Source organism: Radiomyces spectabilis (assembly GCF_025331425.1).
Source record: "Radiomyces spectabilis strain NRRL 2753 chromosome Unknown BYT42scaffold_5, whole genome shotgun sequence".
NCBI classification, from domain to species: domain Eukaryota; kingdom Fungi; phylum Mucoromycota; class Mucoromycetes; order Mucorales; family Radiomycetaceae; genus Radiomyces; species Radiomyces spectabilis.
The window spans coordinates 228,886-249,903 of NW_026251930.1; the positions used below are offsets into that span (position 1 = coordinate 228,886).

At 44.3% G+C, this 21,018-nt stretch overlaps 9 protein-coding genes across 9 annotated transcripts; 4 read left to right on the forward strand and 5 right to left on the reverse strand.

Annotated features, from left to right (window-relative positions):
• Nucleotides 1–573: 573 nt before the first annotated feature.
• BYT42DRAFT_494133 (tubby C-terminal-like domain-containing protein) lies at nt 574–992 on the reverse strand (the record flags this gene model as incomplete). Its single annotated transcript, XM_051564278.1, has 3 exons — nt 574–707; nt 765–848; nt 917–992. Coding segments are annotated over 3 exons (294 nt in total), but the record flags the coding sequence as incomplete, so codon positions are not given.
• A 478-nt stretch (nt 993–1,470) lies between these two features.
• BYT42DRAFT_495151 (uncharacterized protein) lies at nt 1,471–2,017 on the reverse strand (the record flags this gene model as incomplete). The annotated part of the gene is made up of 2 exons (XM_051564346.1): nt 1,471–1,714; nt 1,788–2,017. The coding sequence occupies 2 exons, from the start codon at nt 2,015–2,017 to the stop codon at nt 1,471–1,473; spliced, it is 474 nt and encodes a 157-aa protein (XP_051424244.1).
• A 2,363-nt stretch (nt 2,018–4,380) lies between these two features.
• BYT42DRAFT_564785 (uncharacterized protein) lies at nt 4,381–4,984 on the reverse strand. The gene has a single exon (XM_051567786.1). It carries the CDS (start codon nt 4,882–4,884, stop codon nt 4,393–4,395), a length of 492 nt encoding a protein of 163 aa, XP_051424245.1. The 5' UTR covers nt 4,885–4,984; the 3' UTR covers nt 4,381–4,392.
• A 307-nt stretch (nt 4,985–5,291) lies between these two features.
• BYT42DRAFT_494139 (glycoside hydrolase superfamily) lies at nt 5,292–6,257 on the reverse strand (the record flags this gene model as incomplete). The annotated part of the gene is made up of 2 exons (XM_051564280.1): nt 5,292–6,063; nt 6,157–6,257. 2 exons carry the CDS (start codon nt 6,255–6,257, stop codon nt 5,292–5,294), a joined length of 873 nt encoding a protein of 290 aa, XP_051424246.1.
• Nucleotides 6,258–7,413: 1,156 nt separating this feature from the next.
• On the forward strand, nt 7,414–9,554 carry BYT42DRAFT_564787 (uncharacterized protein). Its single transcript, XM_051567787.1, has 2 exons — nt 7,414–9,440; nt 9,532–9,554. The coding sequence occupies exon 1, from the start codon at nt 7,553–7,555 to the stop codon at nt 9,254–9,256; it is 1,704 nt and encodes a 567-aa protein (XP_051424247.1). The 5' UTR covers nt 7,414–7,552; the 3' UTR covers nt 9,257–9,440; nt 9,532–9,554.
• A 333-nt stretch (nt 9,555–9,887) lies between these two features.
• On the forward strand, nt 9,888–12,123 carry BYT42DRAFT_494162 (uncharacterized protein; the record flags this gene model as incomplete). The annotated part of the gene is made up of 10 exons (XM_051564281.1): nt 9,888–10,001; nt 10,078–10,268; nt 10,356–10,577; nt 10,643–10,736; nt 10,799–10,856; nt 10,931–11,019; nt 11,089–11,182; nt 11,287–11,420; nt 11,528–11,894; nt 11,957–12,123. The coding sequence occupies 10 exons, from the start codon at nt 9,888–9,890 to the stop codon at nt 12,121–12,123; spliced, it is 1,530 nt and encodes a 509-aa protein (XP_051424248.1).
• A 241-nt stretch (nt 12,124–12,364) lies between these two features.
• BYT42DRAFT_564789 (DNA-directed RNA polymerase III subunit Rpc5) lies at nt 12,365–13,863 on the forward strand. Its single transcript, XM_051567788.1, has 4 exons — nt 12,365–12,874; nt 12,944–13,116; nt 13,313–13,426; nt 13,536–13,863. Exons 1-4 carry the CDS (start codon nt 12,394–12,396, stop codon nt 13,659–13,661), a joined length of 894 nt encoding a protein of 297 aa, XP_051424249.1. The 5' UTR covers nt 12,365–12,393; the 3' UTR covers nt 13,662–13,863.
• A 502-nt stretch (nt 13,864–14,365) lies between these two features.
• On the forward strand, nt 14,366–18,521 carry BYT42DRAFT_495104 (chitin synthase-domain-containing protein; the record flags this gene model as incomplete). The annotated part of the gene is made up of 4 exons (XM_051564342.1): nt 14,366–14,903; nt 15,387–16,490; nt 16,659–17,317; nt 17,442–18,521. The coding sequence occupies 4 exons, from the start codon at nt 14,366–14,368 to the stop codon at nt 18,519–18,521; spliced, it is 3,381 nt and encodes a 1,126-aa protein (XP_051424250.1).
• Nucleotides 18,522–18,923: 402 nt separating this feature from the next.
• On the reverse strand, nt 18,924–20,627 carry BYT42DRAFT_634051 (uncharacterized protein; the record flags this gene model as incomplete). The annotated part of the gene is made up of 4 exons (XM_051572475.1): nt 18,924–19,409; nt 19,563–19,598; nt 19,665–19,954; nt 20,024–20,627. 4 exons carry the CDS (start codon nt 20,625–20,627, stop codon nt 19,110–19,112), a joined length of 1,230 nt encoding a protein of 409 aa, XP_051424251.1. The 3' UTR covers nt 18,924–19,109.
• Between the last annotated feature and the right edge of the window lie 391 nt (nt 20,628–21,018).

The following is a 21,018-nucleotide window of genomic DNA, read 5'->3' on the forward strand; positions in this document are numbered from 1 at the left end:
ACGTCCTATTGTCCATACTTTTAAGGTAGCAGATCGCGTTTGTATGATGGACATCCGACTGTGAATTGGATGATAACCTGAAAAAGGCCCTATACTACCACAGAAACTTGGAACAGCCAAATCATATACTAGTGTGACAAGCTGTAGAGTATTGCGGGGTGGTTCTGTAACAATGCTGTAAGCCTTTATTTTTGATGACGCATTGGACCTCCATTATGATTGGCCTTTGGAAGAATGATTGGAGAAGCTGTGATTATGGCCTATGAACAATGATGGTGGAGATACAAAACTGACGCTTTACTTTGGTGTCGAACGGATTTTTGTACTGCACAGTGGAATGAAATTCTTTACTGCATTTTCATTACCACGTCGAATTAACGTCTGAAGACAGGACGATGATACCGTAGCGTGCTTGCCAATGAAGATCTGGTCATCCCAGTGACGACCAAGGATAATGATATTTAGGAGGCGACATTTTGATCATCCGAAATGAAAATCAAATCAACGAGTCAACTTTTTCATATTTGTCGCTATTCCTTTTTTTATTGCATTATTTGTATTATTTTTTCATGGCTACTCACATGCCAGCTTGGCGTCAAATGAGGTCAATGCAATAGCGAAAGCTTGTAGTAAGCAAATCGGGTATTTGTAATCCATGGTGAAATGATCACGCTCGATACGACCAAATTGCATGACAATGTAATCCACTAATGAAAGACAGTGAGTTCACGGATACATGTGCTGATGTGAATAATATCACTTACGATCGTTGTCATGCACGATCTGAAAGTTTTTGACCGATGCTTGAGTGACACGGCCATTAAAGTTTAGCACAAATGACTGAGTTTCTGATAACGAGAATGTGAGATAAAGTACCACCGCATCAGTAAATAAAGAACGTCCATGATTCTCCTACCTTCGTTCCATTGAGGGCTCTTATTATGCAAAACTAACAAATCTCGCGCCGTACCATCCCGATATTTTCCAAGTAAGGTTTCCGACTCCTTATTTTTTTGGGGGGAAGGGGTCGTTCCGGTTTTCTCTTAGTAACTATACTGCAGACAAAGCAGTGGAAGGGGGTCATCAAGTAACTTACTGTGGTGGGTCGAAATTCAGCTCGCTTGCCATCGCGGGTCAGTGTATGCATAAGAATGGTCATCTTTCGAGGTCCTTTGAAGCCGAGAATATTGGGATCCTAGGAGCCACATGAAAAGTACGTATTAAGAACCAAGAACACCCAACAATTCCCCCATCCGTAAACCCAGGGCACGTATGAACTCACATAAAGAACAGCCCCTAATTCTTCGCGAATGGGGAGCTCCCCTTTTTTGCCCGTCACATCTTCTCTTTTCAGGGGATTGCGACCATGGGAATAAATGACAAACGTAGTGCCCAGGAAATTCGATCTATCATTTCACCAAGGAAAACCAAGTCAGTTCCCATAATCAAAACATTGACGGGTATCGTTGATCAAGCGACTTGCCTCACTTTACCGAGAACGATGGATTGAGGAGCTGCGTTATCGTCATGGACGACTCCTGTGATAGTGTAATAGCTGGTTTGACTTTTTCTTTCCTTTCGGGCCGTCATGATATGCTGCATTTCACCCGTCGCTATATGTTCAATAAAAAGCTGATACTGCGGATGCAATTTATCCAATCCTTCTCGGGAACGACAGATTTGGCATGTCACTCGCGTATTCAGCGCGGCCGGTCTACATAGACAATTCCGTTGGTTAATGGTCACACGGGTGGTTATTTATCGGGCGACGCGATTGGCCCACTCACCGAAATGCGAGATCCAAAAGATCTTTTTGTGAGGACGGTTGTCTTTGCAACATAAAATCAGCCGGTGCGGTGGGCCGAGTCACTCGTACCGTGGTTGGCTGGGAAGGACGAGTGGACAATGGCACAATGGCTGCTTCGTGAGCATCGCTGGCATCGTCCGAATCAGAATCAGGCTCAGCAAAATTAGCGGTGGATAACTGGGTATATAGCGTCGGTTGTCGTTGGCTCATGATCAATTGCGATACAATAGCGCCAAGTCGTAAAAAGGCACCAAGTAGGGAACAAAGAAAATGCTGATAATGCGTGAAAAGCGGAGCATTGATGGGATTTGCTGCTGTGACGATTGCGATTTTCAAACTCCATTTATGCGTTTCTGTTGCCTCTGTCCAATATCTCATAATGATGTCTATTAGCCCAATCACTCTGTAAACAGAATTTTATGAAGATGGAAATATCTTATATATGTGCACAAGAGTAACCTATTTTCACTTTTATCTAACAAGATAATCAACGGTGATGAAGCGAAGTACTTTATACTGGCGTAATTGTTCATAACTTTCAGTACCTTGCGGCCCAAAAGACGTTTTTAAGACCTAGTAATACAATCCAACAATACGCCAAATCATTAGAGACATTCTATTTCAGTAAACTATAATAGATCTGTATAAATGACAGGAATCGCAATGGCGAGGAGTTGACGGAGTTTTGACAGACCATGTAGAAAGGTTAGCCTGATAATGAACAGATAACGTGTTCACTTAAAACTATGCATATCAAGCAACTATAACTAACTATGATGTACAAGTGAATTGTGCTATGTTTCTAAGCTATTTTCTTTTTTCATTTGTCGCTGAAATTGGTTCTTAAACTTAACTTCGGACAGGCCGGTCAAGGAACGAAAAGCCACGTGGAACAAATCAAGACAAGGCGCACACCAACAACGACCACTTGCACAGGCATTTTTTATCCTGAGACTTGCCAAAAGAAAGGCCAGCCTATTATGAGGGAGCCAATGATAAACCTCGATTTGTGGCTATAATCATTCGACTGTTGTCTTACCTTTAATCTGCGTAGGGGCATGAAGTTCAGTATATCTGATAACCACAAAAAAACGGTCATTGTTCTTATCTAACAAAGGAAGAACTTTGTAATCCTGCTCATGAAAAAAAAAAAAAAAGCTTTCAAGCGTCGCTAAACAAAATTCGTAAACCCACTCCTGATGCATGCATGTCTCGGTTGAAGTGTGTCTTATTTTTAGCCAAGGCGAAAAAAAAATCACAACGAAGACGGTTATCCGTGGGAACTGCTGTCATAGGAATAGCACGCAATCAGACAGTTTCTAAACCAAAGCTGATACATTGCCCTTTTCAAGTGTTCAAAACTTCCTACTGCTTGTAAACACACAGCGCGTTTATAAGTGGCTCAATGTAAAATTAACTCTGAAAATTTTGGGAGTTTAGCAGAAATAAAATGCTGCTCGACCAGTGATTGCTCAATTATTTTTATTAGATCGACAACGATACAACACCACCCGAATGAAAGCTTCTCACTATACATTCTCGGAAACATTTCATTGGTGGATGAGACTGAGACAGAAAAAAAAAAGATCTTCGTACACTTGCCCAAATATGGAATCTCCGACAACTATTTTCGATCTGTGAAGAACGTACTTCTATGCGACGTCTTTTCTGCAAACGGCTGCAAGTAATAAAGTGAAATGGCCTAATAAAACGTCAATTACATCCTTACTATTAGAATGAAATATCGCAATCAGTTGATCTCCGGATCGTCAGGAAATGAAATCAGCCCTAATTTTTTTTTATGTGTTAGCCGTGCATTGAATTTTTTGTTTCATCGATATGACGACGACGATCAGAAATGTTGTGAACGGATGAAATTATGGCATTTATCCGTCCATTGAAATAAAATATTCACATGCAAATCAATGGAAAAAACAGATCGTTCGATCATCTGCATGATATCCGTTATGCAATCTGGCTGATAAGTTGGGAGGACATCGGATGAATTTTTGTTCCAACACTGAAGCGGTCCATAATCGCATGTCACACCACCACCAAAAAAAAAAAAAAAGCTTACTCTTCGTTGAGGATTGAACCTGATGCGAATAAACGCGAGATAGTTTGATTATTTTTTGGGCACTGTGGGCATTTCATATGTCATTGATCTATTTTTGGATTCTACCTTGTTGAATTTGGCACATTGAATTTTCTGGTGACACTTTTTTATTGAAAATTGACGTGACACCATACAAGAGAAATCTCAGAGGGTGAGACAGCCTGTTCTTTCAGGAACTCTGGTTACCATCGTGCCTGGTCTTTTCATCACTGAAAAATACATTAATGGTGGGAAGGGACGGCCACATATGCTCTGATGTAGAGGAAAATAGATGCCTGAATGCCGTATCACAATCTTTTTGCCTTCCCGCCATCAATTATTGAACGCTGATTTTGTGATCCATGTCGCCTTCTTAAGCCATGTCGTACGTGGAGAGCAAGGCTGCAACTAACATGTAGTAACTAATGATTCACTTTATTACAATAAATAAGTAAAAAAATAAGAGAAAAAGGAGAGCCGATGAAGGAAGCTAGAGGGAGGAAAAGACAAAGATAACCAGACCAAGAAGCAATAAGCCTACGTGATGGGTTGGCAAGTGGATAGTACCGGCGCTAAAGTGCAACATGACCGGGGCAGAATGGACGCGGAGGTTCTTGAAGGCGGTGGTCTGCACATACTCGGTGACGGTCAAGTAGACGGTGTCGTTCAGACCGTGCGGGACTTTCCATTCGTAAGTGGCATTCTGGGTCATGTCGAGATGAACGCCCGTGGAATTCCCACTGTCGATTTCGTGATTGGTGGTGATGTTTTGCAGCAAGGTCTCAAAGGAAGGATCCAACCAAAGCGAAATATCTACCGAGTATTCGCCCGTGCCAAGGTTCTGATATTCAAAATCGATGTTGATTTTCTCGCCGGCGTTAATCGTCGCGTTGCGCTTGGGATTTGTAATTTCAGGGCCCATTTGGGCGGTGGCCATCAACGCACCAAGCGTAACAAGGAACAAGAAACGCAATAAGTACATATTAAAAGGGTCTCTTTCACACAAAGAAGGAATTCGAAAAACGAAAAAAGGAAGGACGATGGGAAACGAGGAGTGCAAGTGTAAAAAGAGGATGAAAGAGGTGATGCGAGTTATCCATCCGCTTGTTTTTGTTGGCTTCAGTTAATATCAAAAGTGGTACAGACTAAACACAATGGCAGACAGATCATCAGAAATAGGAAATGCTCGACATGTCCATTTTTCACTCAGCGTTGCACAAAGAAACCATATCGCCCGTTCGCAGCTCATCACCATAAAAAAAGATGGCCACATCCCAAGAAAAAAAAATGCGTACAAAAAATATCTTGTCCAATCAGTACAGTTTATTGAAACTCTTTTTATTCTTTTTTCTCAAGAAACCAGCACTTTTGAAAAAGAAAAAAAAATATCTATGTAGCGAACTTGAAGTTGCCGCTATGGTTTTCCAGACCCCAGTGAGGTTCCACGGAAAGATGACCATCGCCCTTCCAGCTGGCATCTTGAGCTTCAAAGAAGTAGTAGGGGATATCCGTCTTTGTAATACCGTTAACATAGGTGGCCATGTTTTCCACACTGGGAACAGCAGGACCATTGCTATCTCCGGCCGAAGGCCAGCCAGTCTCACCAACAAGAACTTCTTTACCGTGAGCCTTCTTCTTGAATGCATTGTATTGTTTAACGAATGCGTCGGCGGCGTCAGAGATTTTAACGGGTTGGAAGAAAGGATGGATGTTCACCACAACAAGATCCGAGGCATCGATCAATTCATCAGTGTAGGTATCAGCAGTTTCGACAGTGCCAACCTTGATGCCGTATTTGCTTGCGATTCCCTTGACAGTCTTCATCTTTTCCACAAGCGAACCAGGATCCATGTGGTTTTTGAAGACCACTTCGTTGCCAACGGTAATACCACGGATAGCGTGACGGTTCTTGCCCGATTCCAGCACCTTTTGCAATTGCTTGATTTCTTTTTCATCCCGGTCCGAACCTTCGATCCAAACAGCGGCCAGCACTGTCATGGCGGGATCGGTCTTCTGCATTGCGTCGAGGATATGAGGCAACTGATCACACTCTTGAGAATACGTGCGAACATTCATGATACCATGCTTCTTGAAGGTTTGCATGCTCTTGAGGACCTGGGCAGGGCTTTGGCAGCTGCCATCAGGGTTCAATCCGGTATAACTGTTTCAGAAACGAGAAATCGATTAGCAAAGATGATACATACACATGAGAATTCCAACGCCCGGTACACGATGGATCGGTTATGTTACTTACGTTACGCCGTAGAGGGAACCATCTCTCTTGTTTATGGGTAATGCCTGAACGAGGGTGGCCACAAGAAAGACGAGGCCAAAGATAAAAAGGGAGGAATGCATTGTGTAATATGATATAAGTGTATAGGGACTGATCCAGCAGTGCGATCTATGGATAACTAGAGAAACCTCGGCTTTGAAAGAAAAAAACCTTTGATTTTATAAGCAAATGAAAAAGAAAAAAAAAATTAAGGGTGAGGTGTCACTCCGATAGAAAAAGTACCCTTGTTTCTCGTGCCATAAACCAAAGCCTAGGCCAGGTGTATGCTCTAAGGAAGTGTTTCTGATCTGAGGGACGGGTCCTGTTTCCCGGACCGGAGCGCGGGATTTGATTCGGTACGTGTCAACCTGTAACTTAGATAATTTCAACACACCACCACTGATTATGTTTCCTGGCGAATTTCTATGGACACGAATCAGTTCATGGGGAACAGGACCATGATTTTCATTCTCCAGCGGCGAACTAACAAGGTTTTCACGGGCCTAATGCTAAATTTATTTGATTGCTTTCAAACAGAGTCATAGTTTATTTTGATACCATGTTATTTATGGGCACGGAAGAACGGACGGATGCATTTGTATGCATTCATGCGTCAATTCTTGTCCCATAACATCATCAATAAGCACATGGTCGTTGAGTAATGGTTTTTGAGAATGTGTGATTGTCAAAACATATGCTGATCACTACTAGAACATCTTGGCAGCAAAAAATATGGAGAAAATACCATTCAGCACGTTTTGACAAGTGATGTTTCGAAATATTCTAAAATTTGGGTCTCCGAAGGGGGATCTTTTTCCACGTTGGTTTGAATCGCCGATTGAGGGGGATCGCCCTACAAAGGAAAACAAGCTCTGAATCTCAAACACCGGGAAGAACAACATGGAAAAAAGCACAGTCAAATCCGCTACCACCTGTTTTTCCATAATCAAGGCTGAATGGAACACGTGTTTCTTCCGAGGAAACCATTTGAGGTCATTTTTCGTCAATGTTCTCCACAACAATACCAATCAACGTGACAATTCCATTGTAGACTGCCATCGATGTCCTGGATATTCAGAGACGAAGAGAGACAAAGGGATAAATGGAAGAGGAGTATGAAATAAGTCCCTCAAGAGCGGATTTGGTTTCTTTGTATCTTAAACAGAGAGAGGGGAAAAATTTATAGGGTATGCTGACAACGGAAAATGAAAATACGAAAAAAAATAGCGTTGATGGGAACGATTCCGAAAAAATGGTTGGTTTTTTGGTGTGCGTAACGTTGACGATTTTTTTGCCATGGTTGCATGAAAAACCATGACGTGCCTTGGTGCTTTAGAGCGCATTGGTATCTTTTTTTTTGTTTGCATATTTTTTACCCATGTTGACTGGGCTGCCTACTGAACTTTTACTGCGAATTGTAAATGAGTTGGATGATGTCCGCGACAAATGCCGACTTTCCAACACATGTACCTTGTTTCATTCGCTGTTACAAACGGAACCTTGGTGCTGGTCCCCGTTGGACTTGTCGCCCTATCACGAAACCTTGACCAATGTGACGCTGCTCTCGTTTCTGCGCAGACACTCTTTACCTATTGTCAGCTACCAAAACTACCGGCCTCCTACCGAGCCGTGTGTGCGCACCATTCAACACCTCAACATTAGCGGATGTCGCCATTTATCGCCGGAAGCTATTCTGACCGTCGTGACCACACTACCCCACCTCACCCACCTTTCTTTGGACTGTTACTCGAGTCACGGCCGACAATTTTTCGAACAACGAGAGCATCTGTATCAACTACGACCATCGCATAATCTGTCGTCGTTGTCGATGGATTTATCCAAACAGCCGCACCGCAGTTTATGCCTTCCCGATACCGTGTTGCGGACTGTTATTCAATATACCCGGTTTCTGCAATATTTATCGCTCCAGCATCAGCATCTCAGCGTGGAATCGTGCCGCGCTCTCAAATCCGCCAATAATTTACGCCATCTGAATATCTCCTCCTGTAACATCAGCCAGCCGGCCTTTCAAACGTTGTTGCGGTCCGTGGGGCGGCGACTGACCAGTTTGAAAATGTTAAACATTGATTTGACCAACTTAACCCTACTGTGTCTACAGCAGTACGGGCACGGGCTACGATGTCTTCATCTTTCCTGCACTGAACCGAGTCTGATACCCAGTATTGCGCGTGTGGTTGGACGTTTCGCGTTGGACGATTTTCGTTTAACCTGTTTACGCACAGGCCATCTGGATACGGTAGTGTTCAACTTATGCTCCACGCTTCGACGCCTCGACATGTCGCCGAAAATGGAGATTTACCCAAAAATGTTACCTCCGTCCGCCAAAACCAATGGCCGACATCCGCCTGAAAATTACGCATCTATCCCGGCCCCCAACCCAGGTTCCAAATACGGGTCCACGCCCATGTCGGCCAAAGTCGGTCGGTTATCCGTGTCATCGTCCCATGTCCAGTCAACGCCACCGCGCAGACTGAGTGTGACGGGTAACCGTACAGAGCACGATCTCCTCGTTTCCGATCAAGGTTTGAGACACCTGGCCACTTTTTCCCATCTCATCGAACTGCGCTTGTGCTTTCCCACCATCACCGCGTCTGGCTTGACAACGCTGCTGGAGGCCTCCTCGGCCCTGGAGATATTGGAGTTACGTCTACGGCCGGCGTTAGAGAGAGAGAGTGAAACAAAGGAACGGAACTGGCTCGGGGGACTCTCGAAACATCATTTACCACGGTTACGAGAATTGCACTTGTACACGGTGGAGATCATTCCGGAAACGGCAGATAGGATCATGGAATTATGCAATTTGAGGCAGTTGACGATTTGGCAAGGGGGCGACCTTCATTTGAGGCGGCCACAGTATGTAAGCAATTGGCTGTTAAGGATACATTGTTTGAATGTGTTTCGTCTGGGGAATATGTGTTTGGATTGGAGAACGGTGCAGGAAGTGATCCAGGTAAAAAATGAGTCACGCGCACCTTCGGAAGAGATCATCAATACTTTGTCCGCGGGAAGATGGGAAATGGAATTGAAAAAACGGTGCAACCAGTGGGAATGGGTCCTGTAATCTTTTGTGCCAATCCCCAACATCATGATCATTTATTATAACCAATGCACGCAAAAGACCAGAATTCGATTGATTATCAACCTATCATCGTCTAGCTCGACTATAATAATAATAACACGAAAGAAAAAAGATTTGCTACCTTGTTCAAATGATCCGATCATTCCAAAACCAAATATTTGATTTTCTATTACAGCAACAGTGTCAGCAAAGGGGTTTCATGATTTTCTCGCCGTTTGCAGAGCGTTCCTGATAACTTTTTGACAGAGGAAGCTTACTTGATGGATTCGTTGGGAGAAAATGGATGACATTTCATAGTTTACGCTCTTGGTGGCTTTTTATTTTTATTATTATTTTGCAACGGCGCTGAGCGGCATGGATGGCATATTTCATCTCGGTGACCGAAAAAAAAAAAAAAAAGATGGATGACGCTAGGTGATAGAACACGTCACGTCCATAATCGAAAGAAGAAGGAGAACCGTGCAGTCGGACCTCCAATAAGGTTCTTCTTCTCACACTACTCTATACCAAAATGTCTACCTTGGCTCGTCTTCGCACGATGGCGACTAGCTCCGCCAGAGCTTTCGCTGCTACTGCCAAACCCGTTATGGTCCGCCATTCGCCTCGTCTAGCTATGCCGCTTATCCAAGCTACGCGGTATTATGCAAACACCACCAAAAACCAGAAAACCGTCGAGTACACCGTCGACAAGTTCCCCGGTTACGTTCGTCACGATCATTTCAAAAAGGTAATCTCCATCTTGCTTCTTCCCAGGAAAACTGAACTAGCCGCCATGTTGCTCATATTTTCTCATGTTGAATTAGCTTTCCAAAGAAGATGTCGAGTTTTTTAAGTCGGTCGTAGGCGACAACGGTTATATCTATAACAACGAAGACGATCTGTTTCCTTTCAACACGGACTGGATGAACAAGTTTCGCGGTAAATCCCAGCTTGTGTTGAAACCCAAGACCACCCAGCAAGTGTCAGATATTCTCAAATACTGCAACGAACAAAAGTAGGTTTTCTTTTTTCTTCCTTGACGAATCCGATGATAACACTACGTTGCTTTGGAAAACTAATATGGATCAACTTTTGATGACAGACTTGCAGTGGTGCCTCAAGGCGGTAATACCGGGTTAGTGGGTGGTTCTGTCCCTGTATTCGATGAAATCGTTCTCAGCTTGCAAGCGATGAACAAAATTCGTGGGTTCGATTCCGTATCGGGTATTCTTACTGCCGACGCTGGATGTGTGTTGGAAGTCTTGGACAACTGGCTCGCCGAAAAGGGGTACATGATGCCACTGGATTTGGGAGCCAAGGGAAGGTACGTATCAGTGGTGTTTGTTTCATTTTTAATGTTTTCTTTGTCTGATGTGTGTACGGTGATAGCTGTCATATTGGCGGTAATATTGCCACCAATGCCGGCGGTCTTCGATTACTGCGATATGGCTCGCTCCACGGCACCGTCCTCGGTCTGGAAGTGGTAAGCATTAAATAATTTGCTCGGAGGGATGACGCTGTATTGATGTTGTGTGCGTGGACTAGGTACTGGCGGACGGTACGGTGCTCGACAATATGTCGACTTTGCGCAAGGATAACACAGGTGGGGATGTCGGAGTGTGAATAATCAGGCGTAAAAAAACCCACGGCTCACGCTGGATTCCATGGAAATGTTAGGTTACGATTTGAAGCAACTATTCATTGGTTCGGAGGGTACCATTGGCGTAATCACCGGGGTGTCCATTTTGACCCCGCATCGTTCAAAGGTTGATACATCTATCTATTGCAAACGGATGAAAAATGACAACAGCATACTAAATACGTGACAATTGCAGGCGGTCAACGTGGCGATGCTCGGCTTGAATTCATTCGAAGATGTGCAGAAAGCGTTCAAACAATCGCGCAGTGAACTCTCGGAGATCTTGTCGGGTAAAGGAATTGCATAATATTTTAGTGTCTTGGCTAAAAAAAAAAAAAAAACAAAAAAAAAACTTACTGACGATGAAAAAAAAATGATGGACTATCGACATTAGCTTTTGAATTCTGGGATATCAATGCACTTCAAATGTTCAAGAAGCACGCCACTCCCAAAGCGGTCATGGAACAAGAATACCCCTTCTATGTGCTCATTGAAACTAGTGGGTCCAATAAGGACCATGACGACGAGGTAAGCATTTTTATAGTATCGATCAACGGAAGGCTTTTGTGTGGGTGGCGGAGGTTGTTAGGTTCACAGATATGGATTGATTAACGCGCCAAATTCCTGTTATTTAGAAATTGACGAATTATCTTGAAAAAATGATGACCGATGGGGTTGCACAAGATGGTGTGGTTGCGCAAGACGAAACCCAAATTCGTAGCCTGTGGAGTCTGCGTGAGGGCTTCACGGAAGCCATGGGCAAGGAACCGGCCGTATACAAATACGATATTTCCATGCCCGTGAACAAGATTTATGAATGTGTCCAAGACATGCGTCAGCATCTCAAGGATGGTGGCGTCTATGGCCAGGAAGACTCTCCTGTCACGGACGTGGTCGCTTATGGCCATGTGGGTGATGGTAATCTCCACCTCAACATTGCTGCCAAACGTCTTGACCCAAAGACGTCGTCCCTGATAGAACCCTATCTCTTTGAATGGGTTGGTAAGTACCTCGTCTGGTCTTTTGTATTCGCAACATAGCAAGTACTGATACTGGCACGATAGCCAAACATCAGGGATCGATTAGCGCTGAGCATGGTTTGGGTGTGGCCAAGAATGAGTTCTTGGGATACTCCAAGTCACCAGTCATGATTCAATTGATGAAGACGACGAAGAACATGCTGGATCCGAACCATATTCTCAATCCATACAAGGTAATTTCGAATTTTTAAATCTCAATTAAGCCGAACGCGCGACTCATCGTTGCTTCATAGTATTTGCCCTCGTCATAGACAGACTGTATAATCATGCCTTTTTTTTTTCTTTTTCCGTCTTTTCATGTTCTTTAATACAATTCCCATTTTCATGCATTTGTGGGTCACTGACTTTTGATTTTCATTCACTGTCACGATTTTTGTGACGGTCATTTTTTGTGGGTTGGTCCTTTTTTTACATCCCCCCTTCCTGAGCGTTTAGCTTTTTAGACGATCGAGAATAGAGCCATGACAGATTTCGCATCACAATCGAACAGCGAAGCCAGGATCTCGGGCTTGGAACCGACACATGATAATATGGAGTTGGATGAAGGCGACGATGAATTAGTGGCGGAATTGCCCGTGTATTTGAGCACGACCTTAGCTGACCATTTATACTTGTTCCAATACCCACTGCGCAATGTTCCCTTTTTGAAGAATGGCCCGACTGCAGCGCGCATGAAACCCAATGCCAAAATGGTAGAACTCGATCTACCGCTGAACACGCGATCCTCTCACTACAGTACCGAAAGAGGTGAAGATTTTGCCATGGGTATGAACGACAAGGCGATCAAGACCGCCTACGATCGTCGAATGGAGGAACATGAAGAAGAAAAAATGGGCCGGTTTGCGCACAAGAACAAAGAAGAAGAATTACTCGATAAAATTACCATGACTTCCACGAATATTCCTGTACAGACCAATTATTTGGTCGGTGTGATCCACGAAAGTACGTTATCTGTCATGATTGCATGATACAAAGGAGTCACTGGAAGAACTCACCTTGAGCTTTGATCAGATGAAGTGCACTTGACGCCGCTGAATACCATGATCCAAATGCGGCCGGGTCTCACTTATATTGACAAGATTGATCAGAAATATAAAGATGCGAATAAGCGTATTCAGGATGTGGAGAAACAAGAAGAAGAAGCGAAAACCGGTCCTTCTCAGTCCAAAGCGCAAGCTGTACAGGTAAGATAATTTAATTACGTGAACGAATTCGCAGCAAGGAAGTGAGGGATGAAATGAGGATACACAGACAATTTTCGATGTATCCCTTTCCGTCTTTCTGCCTGTCTGCCGAGATTCTTATGCTTCCTCAAAGAATATTGCGGATCATCACGTTCTAGAATCAATTGGACACTGACATTATTATTTTTCTTTGCAGCTTTCTGCCAAAAACTCAGGCAATGAAGGAACCGCTCGGCGGAATTTGTATTCAATGGCAGTGCGTAACGCGGATGAAGAAGCATGGCAAGCCATGGCATACTATGATGAACACGTAAGGAGGAGATATGTTCCATTTAACTGGGGCCGTTGGTGGCAAATGGGATGGAATTGGGTTGATACAAAGAGCAAAGACGTGTGGCTAAATCAATGATAATGCATAGACAATCCAAGCGGAATCGGTTTTCCCCAATCTGTATTCCAAGAGCAGAGAGGCATTATCAAGTAACATGACGCATATGGATTATTTGGATCGTTTGAGTGGAATCAAAAAGGAACCATCAGAGTAATGCGACGAGTATCACAGAGAAGAATAATAATAAAAAAAGAAACCACCTGTAAGTTGCAAAAAAAGCGTTCCAACCTTGTTTTGTGTGACACTCCTGAATTCAGAGAGAATAAGGGGAGAATGAAAAAAGCTACAAACAGAGAACCCGCGACGATGAGATTGTGCAACTTGCCAATTCCTAATTTGCGGACAGTCAATCTACCTACAGTAAGTGTCCATGAGATCTTCTTTCCTTCTGGCCTTGCTTTGGCCGTTTAAAAATAGCCTTTGTATATTTTAAACTTCCCCTGGCTTCAACGTAACGTTTCCCGAAGACTGAATTGTTTTTTTGGAATCCACCGACCTCTTTTTATTTTTTTTGTGTGCCCATCTTTTTTAAATTTTTTTTTGCTTTTTGTTGCTTTTCCTTTTTTTCTTGCTTCTTTTCTTGCTTGAATTCTTTATTACTTTCTTTCATTTTCGTGGACATACCAGTGTTTTCTCCTCCGTCCGAGTTTTTCTGTTTTCAATTTTTTATTCGGTCATCCTTTGTCCTCCTCCCTTCCTTTTGGTTCATCCATTCATTTTTGGTTCGCCTTTCCTTTTTTTGTTCCCTTATTTTGCACAAGGAATTACGTCGACACTCCGTTCCTTGATCGATCTATCCTTTTGAAAACACGATTAAAAAACGAAATAAAACGATAGACCATCCATTATATTGATACCATGACGCCGGCTCCACACGATGCACCCCCGACTGGCGGTGCAATGCCGATCCATCAGAATTCATACAGCTCCTCGGTCGATACCCACTATTACAATGGCAACGGGGTTTCGGTGGGACGTAAACCCACCACCTTGGGTAGAGCGCCTACGCGACGCATTGCACCGGGCGCCAATAGTATTGCGAATGCCAGCCATAATATCCAACGAGGACGTACTTTGATTCGTCCAGATCGATACCAGGAACCACCACCGCTACTGACAGGCAAACAAGCCACGAGTCGCAGCTTATTTGATCCTTGGGTCCTGATCTCTCGTATCGTCACCTTTTGGGCTTTTCCTCCCATGCTTCGGGCAATGGGGAAAACCGATGCAGGTATGCAACAAGCATGGCGCGAGAAAATCACCTTGTGCTTCATCATTGCTTGTATGGGTGGTTTTGTCGCCTTTATTACCATTGGCCTCAGCTCCGTCATGTGCCCTCCCGATCAATCCAACAACCAGCAAATGTATGCCTCGTACAATGATACCATCAACAGTGGTAAGTGTCCTTTCATATTTCGAATACATCTTTCTTTTTCTTTCCACCTAGCATTGGATTCTACTTATGCATGGATCCAAAACCCCAATTCGTCTTTTTCCATTATCCCATGCCGACGTTTCTACCTTTTTTCATCTGTCTCTTATCCCTCTTTTCTCTCTGATATCTCTCTCTCTCTCTTTATATCTCTATATCTTTATATCTATGTCTATCTCTCTTTCTATTCCTGTTTCTCGCTCTCTCCCTCTCTGTCAGTCTTTCTCTATGTCACTTTTTTTTCTTTACTTTCTTCCTCCTCCTTTCTTCCCCTTTGCACTTGTTTCCCCCCTGTTCCCCATGATCTTCCACCACTCGTCTATTTTTTTTTTTTTTTTTTTTTTTTGCCTTTTTCCTTGATTCCTTTTTCCGTGATGCGCATCGACCCACATAAACCATTCCCCTGATTTTGCTTTTTTTTTATTTTCCTTGGATGCGGTGTTTCAGCATCGTTGTTAGGTATCGCAGGATGGCAGTTCAATATCAGCGAGACAGAAACTCTCGGCCACATCAATCTCTTTGATCTTATTCCAGGCACAGACATCACCAACCATTTCCAGCATGGCGCCAATTTGGCCGCTTGTCAGGATACGGGGAACACGGTGGCAAATCAGTTTGCGGCCGTCACCTTCAATCCTTGTGTCCCTAATAACGGCTATCAAGGTTGCTCACTCGGTCCCCTGAATCAAGCCACCATGAATCAGCTCAATCTCAAGAATTCTACTCGTCTCGTCGGTTTCGATTGGACACAATTAGCATCATCCAACTTGACCAACTTTTTCGTCATTGACGGCAGTGTCCTCAACATGGATCCTTACATCAATGCCCATCCTGTTCCCATTCCCAACGATCCGCTCGACACCCTGATTCGTGAGATTCTCAATCAAACGTTTGCCGAAGGTGGTCGTGACGGTACCAAGAACTTCTTCCGCCGCTCTGAACTCCGCGCTTCCATCAACTGCATGGTTCAAAAGTACCGTGCGGGTCACATTGACAAAGCCACGCCGGGATGTTTCACGGCCTCCATTGTATTATTCTGCTCACTGTTCATCGTATTGGCTATTGTCCTGGCTCGTTTTTTCATGGCCTTAATCTTCTCATGGTTCCTGTCTCGCAAGTTGTCACGGACACCGCCTCCTGCTCCTCGTTCGGCTTCGGTGATGAACCAAACCATGGAGATGTCGGATATTAGGAAACCACAACGAATGGATTCTGGGTCAACCTTGGGGACACAGAAAACATTGGTGGAAGTAGGCAATGATCTGTACACAGTCATGTTAATTACTTGCTATTCAGAGAACACCGAAGGGATCCGTGCAACCGTCGAATCACTCTCCGCCACGGAATACCCTGACGACCGAAAATTGCTGTTTCTCATTGCCGACGGCATTATCACGGGCAGTGGCGAAACACGATCGACTCCCGACATGTGCCTGGACCTTATCACATTTGATAACCCTGAAATGAAACTCGCCGAAGCCAAATCGTACATTGCGGTGGCTGCAGGCGCCAAACAACACAACTGCGCTAAAGTGTATGCTGGTCACTATGGTAAGTGTCTTATTTACCGCAAAACGTGAATGCCATATTAGGAAATCGCATTTTCAATCAATCGCTCTTATCTTTTCTGACTGAAATTTCTCCTCCTCTCCCCTCCCATTTTTCTTTTTTTGTTCTCCTCTATTACAACCCAAAAAAAATCATTCGATGATCATGTAGTGTGCAAAGGACACAAGGTGCCGATGATTTTGGTGGTCAAGTGTGGTGCGCCCGAAGAAGAAGGAAAGCCCAAACCTGGCAATCGAGGCAAACGCGATTCGCAGTTGATCTTGATGAATTTTTTCAGTCGCGTCACTTACAACGATCGGATGACCCCGCTGGACTATGAGCTTTTCCAAAAAATCCATTATCTCATGGGGGTTACACCGGATATGTTTGAATTGGTCCTAATGGTAGACGCCGACACCAAAGTGTATGCGTCGTCGCTCCGCTTGCTCGTGAACTGCATGGTGAACGATAATTTGATCATGGGTTTGTGCGGTGAAACCAAAATCGCCAACAAACGCGGGTCGTGGGTCACCGCCATCCAGGTCTATGAATATTTCATTTCGCATCATTTGGCAAAGGGGTTTGAGGCCGTGTTTGGTGGCGTGACATGTCTGCCCGGTTGTTTCAGTATGTACAGACTGAAAGCACGCAAAGGTGACGGAGATTGGGTGCCCATCATCACCAAACCGGAAATTGTCCAGGAATACTCGCAAAACACTGTCACCACCTTGCATCAAAAGAATCTCTTGCTTCTCGGTGAAGATCGTTTCCTGACGACCCTTATGTTACGTAATTTCCCTTACCGCAAAATGGTTTTCACCCCACAAGCAGTAAGTCATCATCCACCGTGCCCGTGAATTTTTCATGTTTCTCTATTTTTATCGGCGCTGGAAGAAGCACGGATGCAGAATTTTTAATCTGGGCACTTTTTTTTTCTTTTCCGGTTGCAATTAGATCTGTAAGACCATTGTACCTGATGAATTCAAGGTGTTATTGTCACAACGTCGTCGATGGATCAATTCTACTATCCACAATTTGTTCGAATTGGTGCTTGTGCGTAACCTGTGTGGTACCTTTTGTTTTTCCATGCAGTTTGTTGTCATGATGGATCTTATCGGTACCTTGACGTTGCCCGTGGCTATCGTACTGACCGTGGTATTGGTTGCGAACATGGCTGCGACTAAAATCACCAGTTTCACCATGGCGGTCCCGTTGATTCTGTTGATTATCGTGCTATTTTCCCCGGCGTTCTTGATTCTCATCACTACACGTAAATGGGTGTACCTTATGTGGATGTTGGTGTACTTGTGTGCCTTGCCTATCTGGAATTTTGTGTTGCCAGTGTACTCCTTCTGGCACTTTGACGATTTCTCGTGGGGTGAGACACGCAAAGTGACAGGCGAAGTCAAAGGCGAAGATCACGGTAAAAAGGATGGTGAATTCGATCCCAGCAAAGTGCCGCTCAAACGATGGGAGGATTACGAACGTAAACGCGTGCGAGCCGTGAAACGACGTGAACGAAAATTACGAGAGCTGGGGCCCACGCATTTGACGCACAGCATTGTGGCCGAAGAGGATGACAGTCGTCGTGGTTTATTGGCAGATCCACCCATGATGGACTCGGATTCGGCGTCCAACCTGTCGTACGATACACGATCGGAACATCAGCAACCCATGCATTACTTTGACCCGTCCAAAGAAGCGCCTGGAAAGGCCAGCTCGGGATACTATCCTTCGTACCGTCCTCAGTCCCAACCGCATCATCCTCCACCCATGCATGCCCCACCTATGCACGCCCCGCCCATGCATCCGCAACCGATGCAGCCACACGTGATGTCGAATCAGCACCCAACACCAAGAATGCAACCACTTCCTCAACCTCACGCCGCGGCTCCAGGTCCATGGGGTCCTCAAGGCGGCCAAAATTTCGGTCCTAAGCAACTCCATCACCCACAGCAAAGGCGGCCTGCTCAGCCGTCTCAACCGTCTCAACCGTATTACAACGCCCGTCCTCCCATGCCCCCGCCTAAATAAATAAGGCTCACTTCACATCCCTCATTCTTGTGTCTCTTTTTATTTTGTTCTTCTTCATTGTTCTTCTTGTTTTGTTGGTTTATTCTTGTCGTGTTATACTTGTTCATTTTCTGTTGTTTATTTCTTTATTTTCGTTCCTGTTTTTTATTCAACCATTTCTTGTTTTCATGCAACCATTTTAATACACGCCTTCTGATAAAAAAAAAGATTCCGAAAGTTCCATGCATTACTTCATTTAAAAACGTTCCTCTGTTTTTCTGTACGCGCTCTGTAAGTGCAATACACACTTTCATGATTCGAACTGCGTTGATCAAAAAATTTCATCTCGCACAATTCCAACCTTGACATCTCAGTCGTTTCGCTACCAAAGAGGTGTTCATGATGTTTCAATAGGATGTAAAGAAGAATTCAGGTTTCAACCCAGGGTTAAACCGCGACAGAATTCACCGACATGCGTGACACAGGTCCAGAACACTGCAGCATGTTGTGTCGCTTATTTTGCGTTGTTGTGTATGTTGTGTATGTTTGTGTACGTTTGTGTAATGATACACAGACATAAACGTGCGCATATTTTTATTGAGTGGTTGATCACCACTGTAATTGCCAGAGATATGTTACCAACAGGAGAGGGACACCCCAGCTGGGTGACACAAACTTCATCGCCGCATTTTGAGGCGCGGAAGCCGACTCTAAACCTGGCTTTCGAGCCGTGGCTTGCAAGACGTGGTTGGGTTCGCCCTCGGTTAAAGTAGGATATACCCAACTTTCTTCCCAGTAAGGCTTCGGATCGTTGATGCATTGATGGATAGGCATCACATTGAAATGCTTTTGCAACTTGGGAAGCCAGCGCTCCGCCATAGAAACTGTAGAATTGCTATTTTCATGCTCCTACATAGTAACGGAGAAAAAAAGACATTTAAATAACGTTTTGCCCGCCTGCGTGCGAAGGGATTGATATTTTACCAGCGTGATATGACCATGCTCATTATCTTGATTGTTTACTCGTGCTGCGATCCATTTTTCAAAGTACTTGTCCACGACTTCGGCGGTTAAATGGCCTCTAGCAGGTCCGCCATACTTATGTAATCTCTTGATTAGTCTTTTTTTTATGCGACTGATAAACGTATTGATGCTTCCACATACCAAGTTCCAATCATTAGAGTCCTGATCCCACAAGATGGTGCGCATTCCCATTTGCCAAGCAATAGCACGTACGCGATCATCCACGTCACCGTAGGGTGGACGCCAACATTTGGGTGTAATACCCAAAGCCTCTTTGATGGCTTTTTGGGTCCAGTAGAGTTGACCGACGACTTCTTCATTGGTCAACGTCGTCATTTGCGGATGGGACCATGTATGAGAACAAATCGTATGACCGTCATTCAGTGCACGCTGCGCAGCGGCAGGGAAAGCCATCACATTGGATCCAACAACTAAAAGTTCCACATATCAATCAATGAAAATGTTTAATAACACGCGAAAAAAAAAGCAGAACTACTTACAGAAAAGAGTTGCTTTTTGTTTTCCGTGTTCCACCAAAAAGTTGTAAAAACGTGGTTCTTCCCAATCTTTATCGGTGGGACTTTGCGGGAACCACACGCGGTAAGGCCCATCATCGTAATTGAGTCCCCAGTCGCCGGGGTTGGGACACATGTAGATGTCTTCGGGAAGATAAGCCAGTTTTGGCCGTTTGCACAGACTGCTGGACCACCAGCAATCGGGATCCGCATTCACATCGTACGATTTAATGTCCAATACCCAATTCACGACTTTGCGCGGCTGTATGGCCGGTATTTTGCTCCAATCCAACGACGCAATTACTTTTCGCAGCTCCGGACTGTCAGTGGGAGGCTGCTTCAACGGTTCCGGGTATTTCGACCGATCCAGCTTGTATGAATCGATGTTCAACGATTTGCTCTGAATATGCTGCTCTGCTGGATAAGCCGTCGCCAAATCCGGTACATTTGTGGGACCAGCCACATCGGCTAAATACACGGGCGAAGTGAAGGCGGCGGATTGACCGTCGACTGCCGCTGCCGCTGCGGTCGACGAGAGTCCGTGCAACGCAAATAAACCGAGTATTGACACACTGGGTCGATACAGCATTATCTTTCTAATAATAATCGGGAAACGGTTTACAAGATAACAATTAAAAATTTCAGAAGATGACTCTCATCATAGCAAGATGACAATTATTGCCCGAAGCATTATTGTACACGGCTGTGTTTGTTGCTTCTTTATTTTTTCTACCACAGTTCTCGTCTTAAAATATATGCTTCGGTCGCAATTGCAAGAGGAATACTCCTATCCACCCAAGGCATTCTTTTTCAAAAAAATAAAAAATAAAAAAATAAAAAAAAATAAAGCGATCGGTGAATTTTTTTTAGAGAACAGAGATTTCCTTGAACTGTGTATTGGAATAACAAGCCGCACATTCGCTGTGCAATGGATGCCACCTGCTACTGGACGTCACACCCTTACATTGAGTGACATTCGT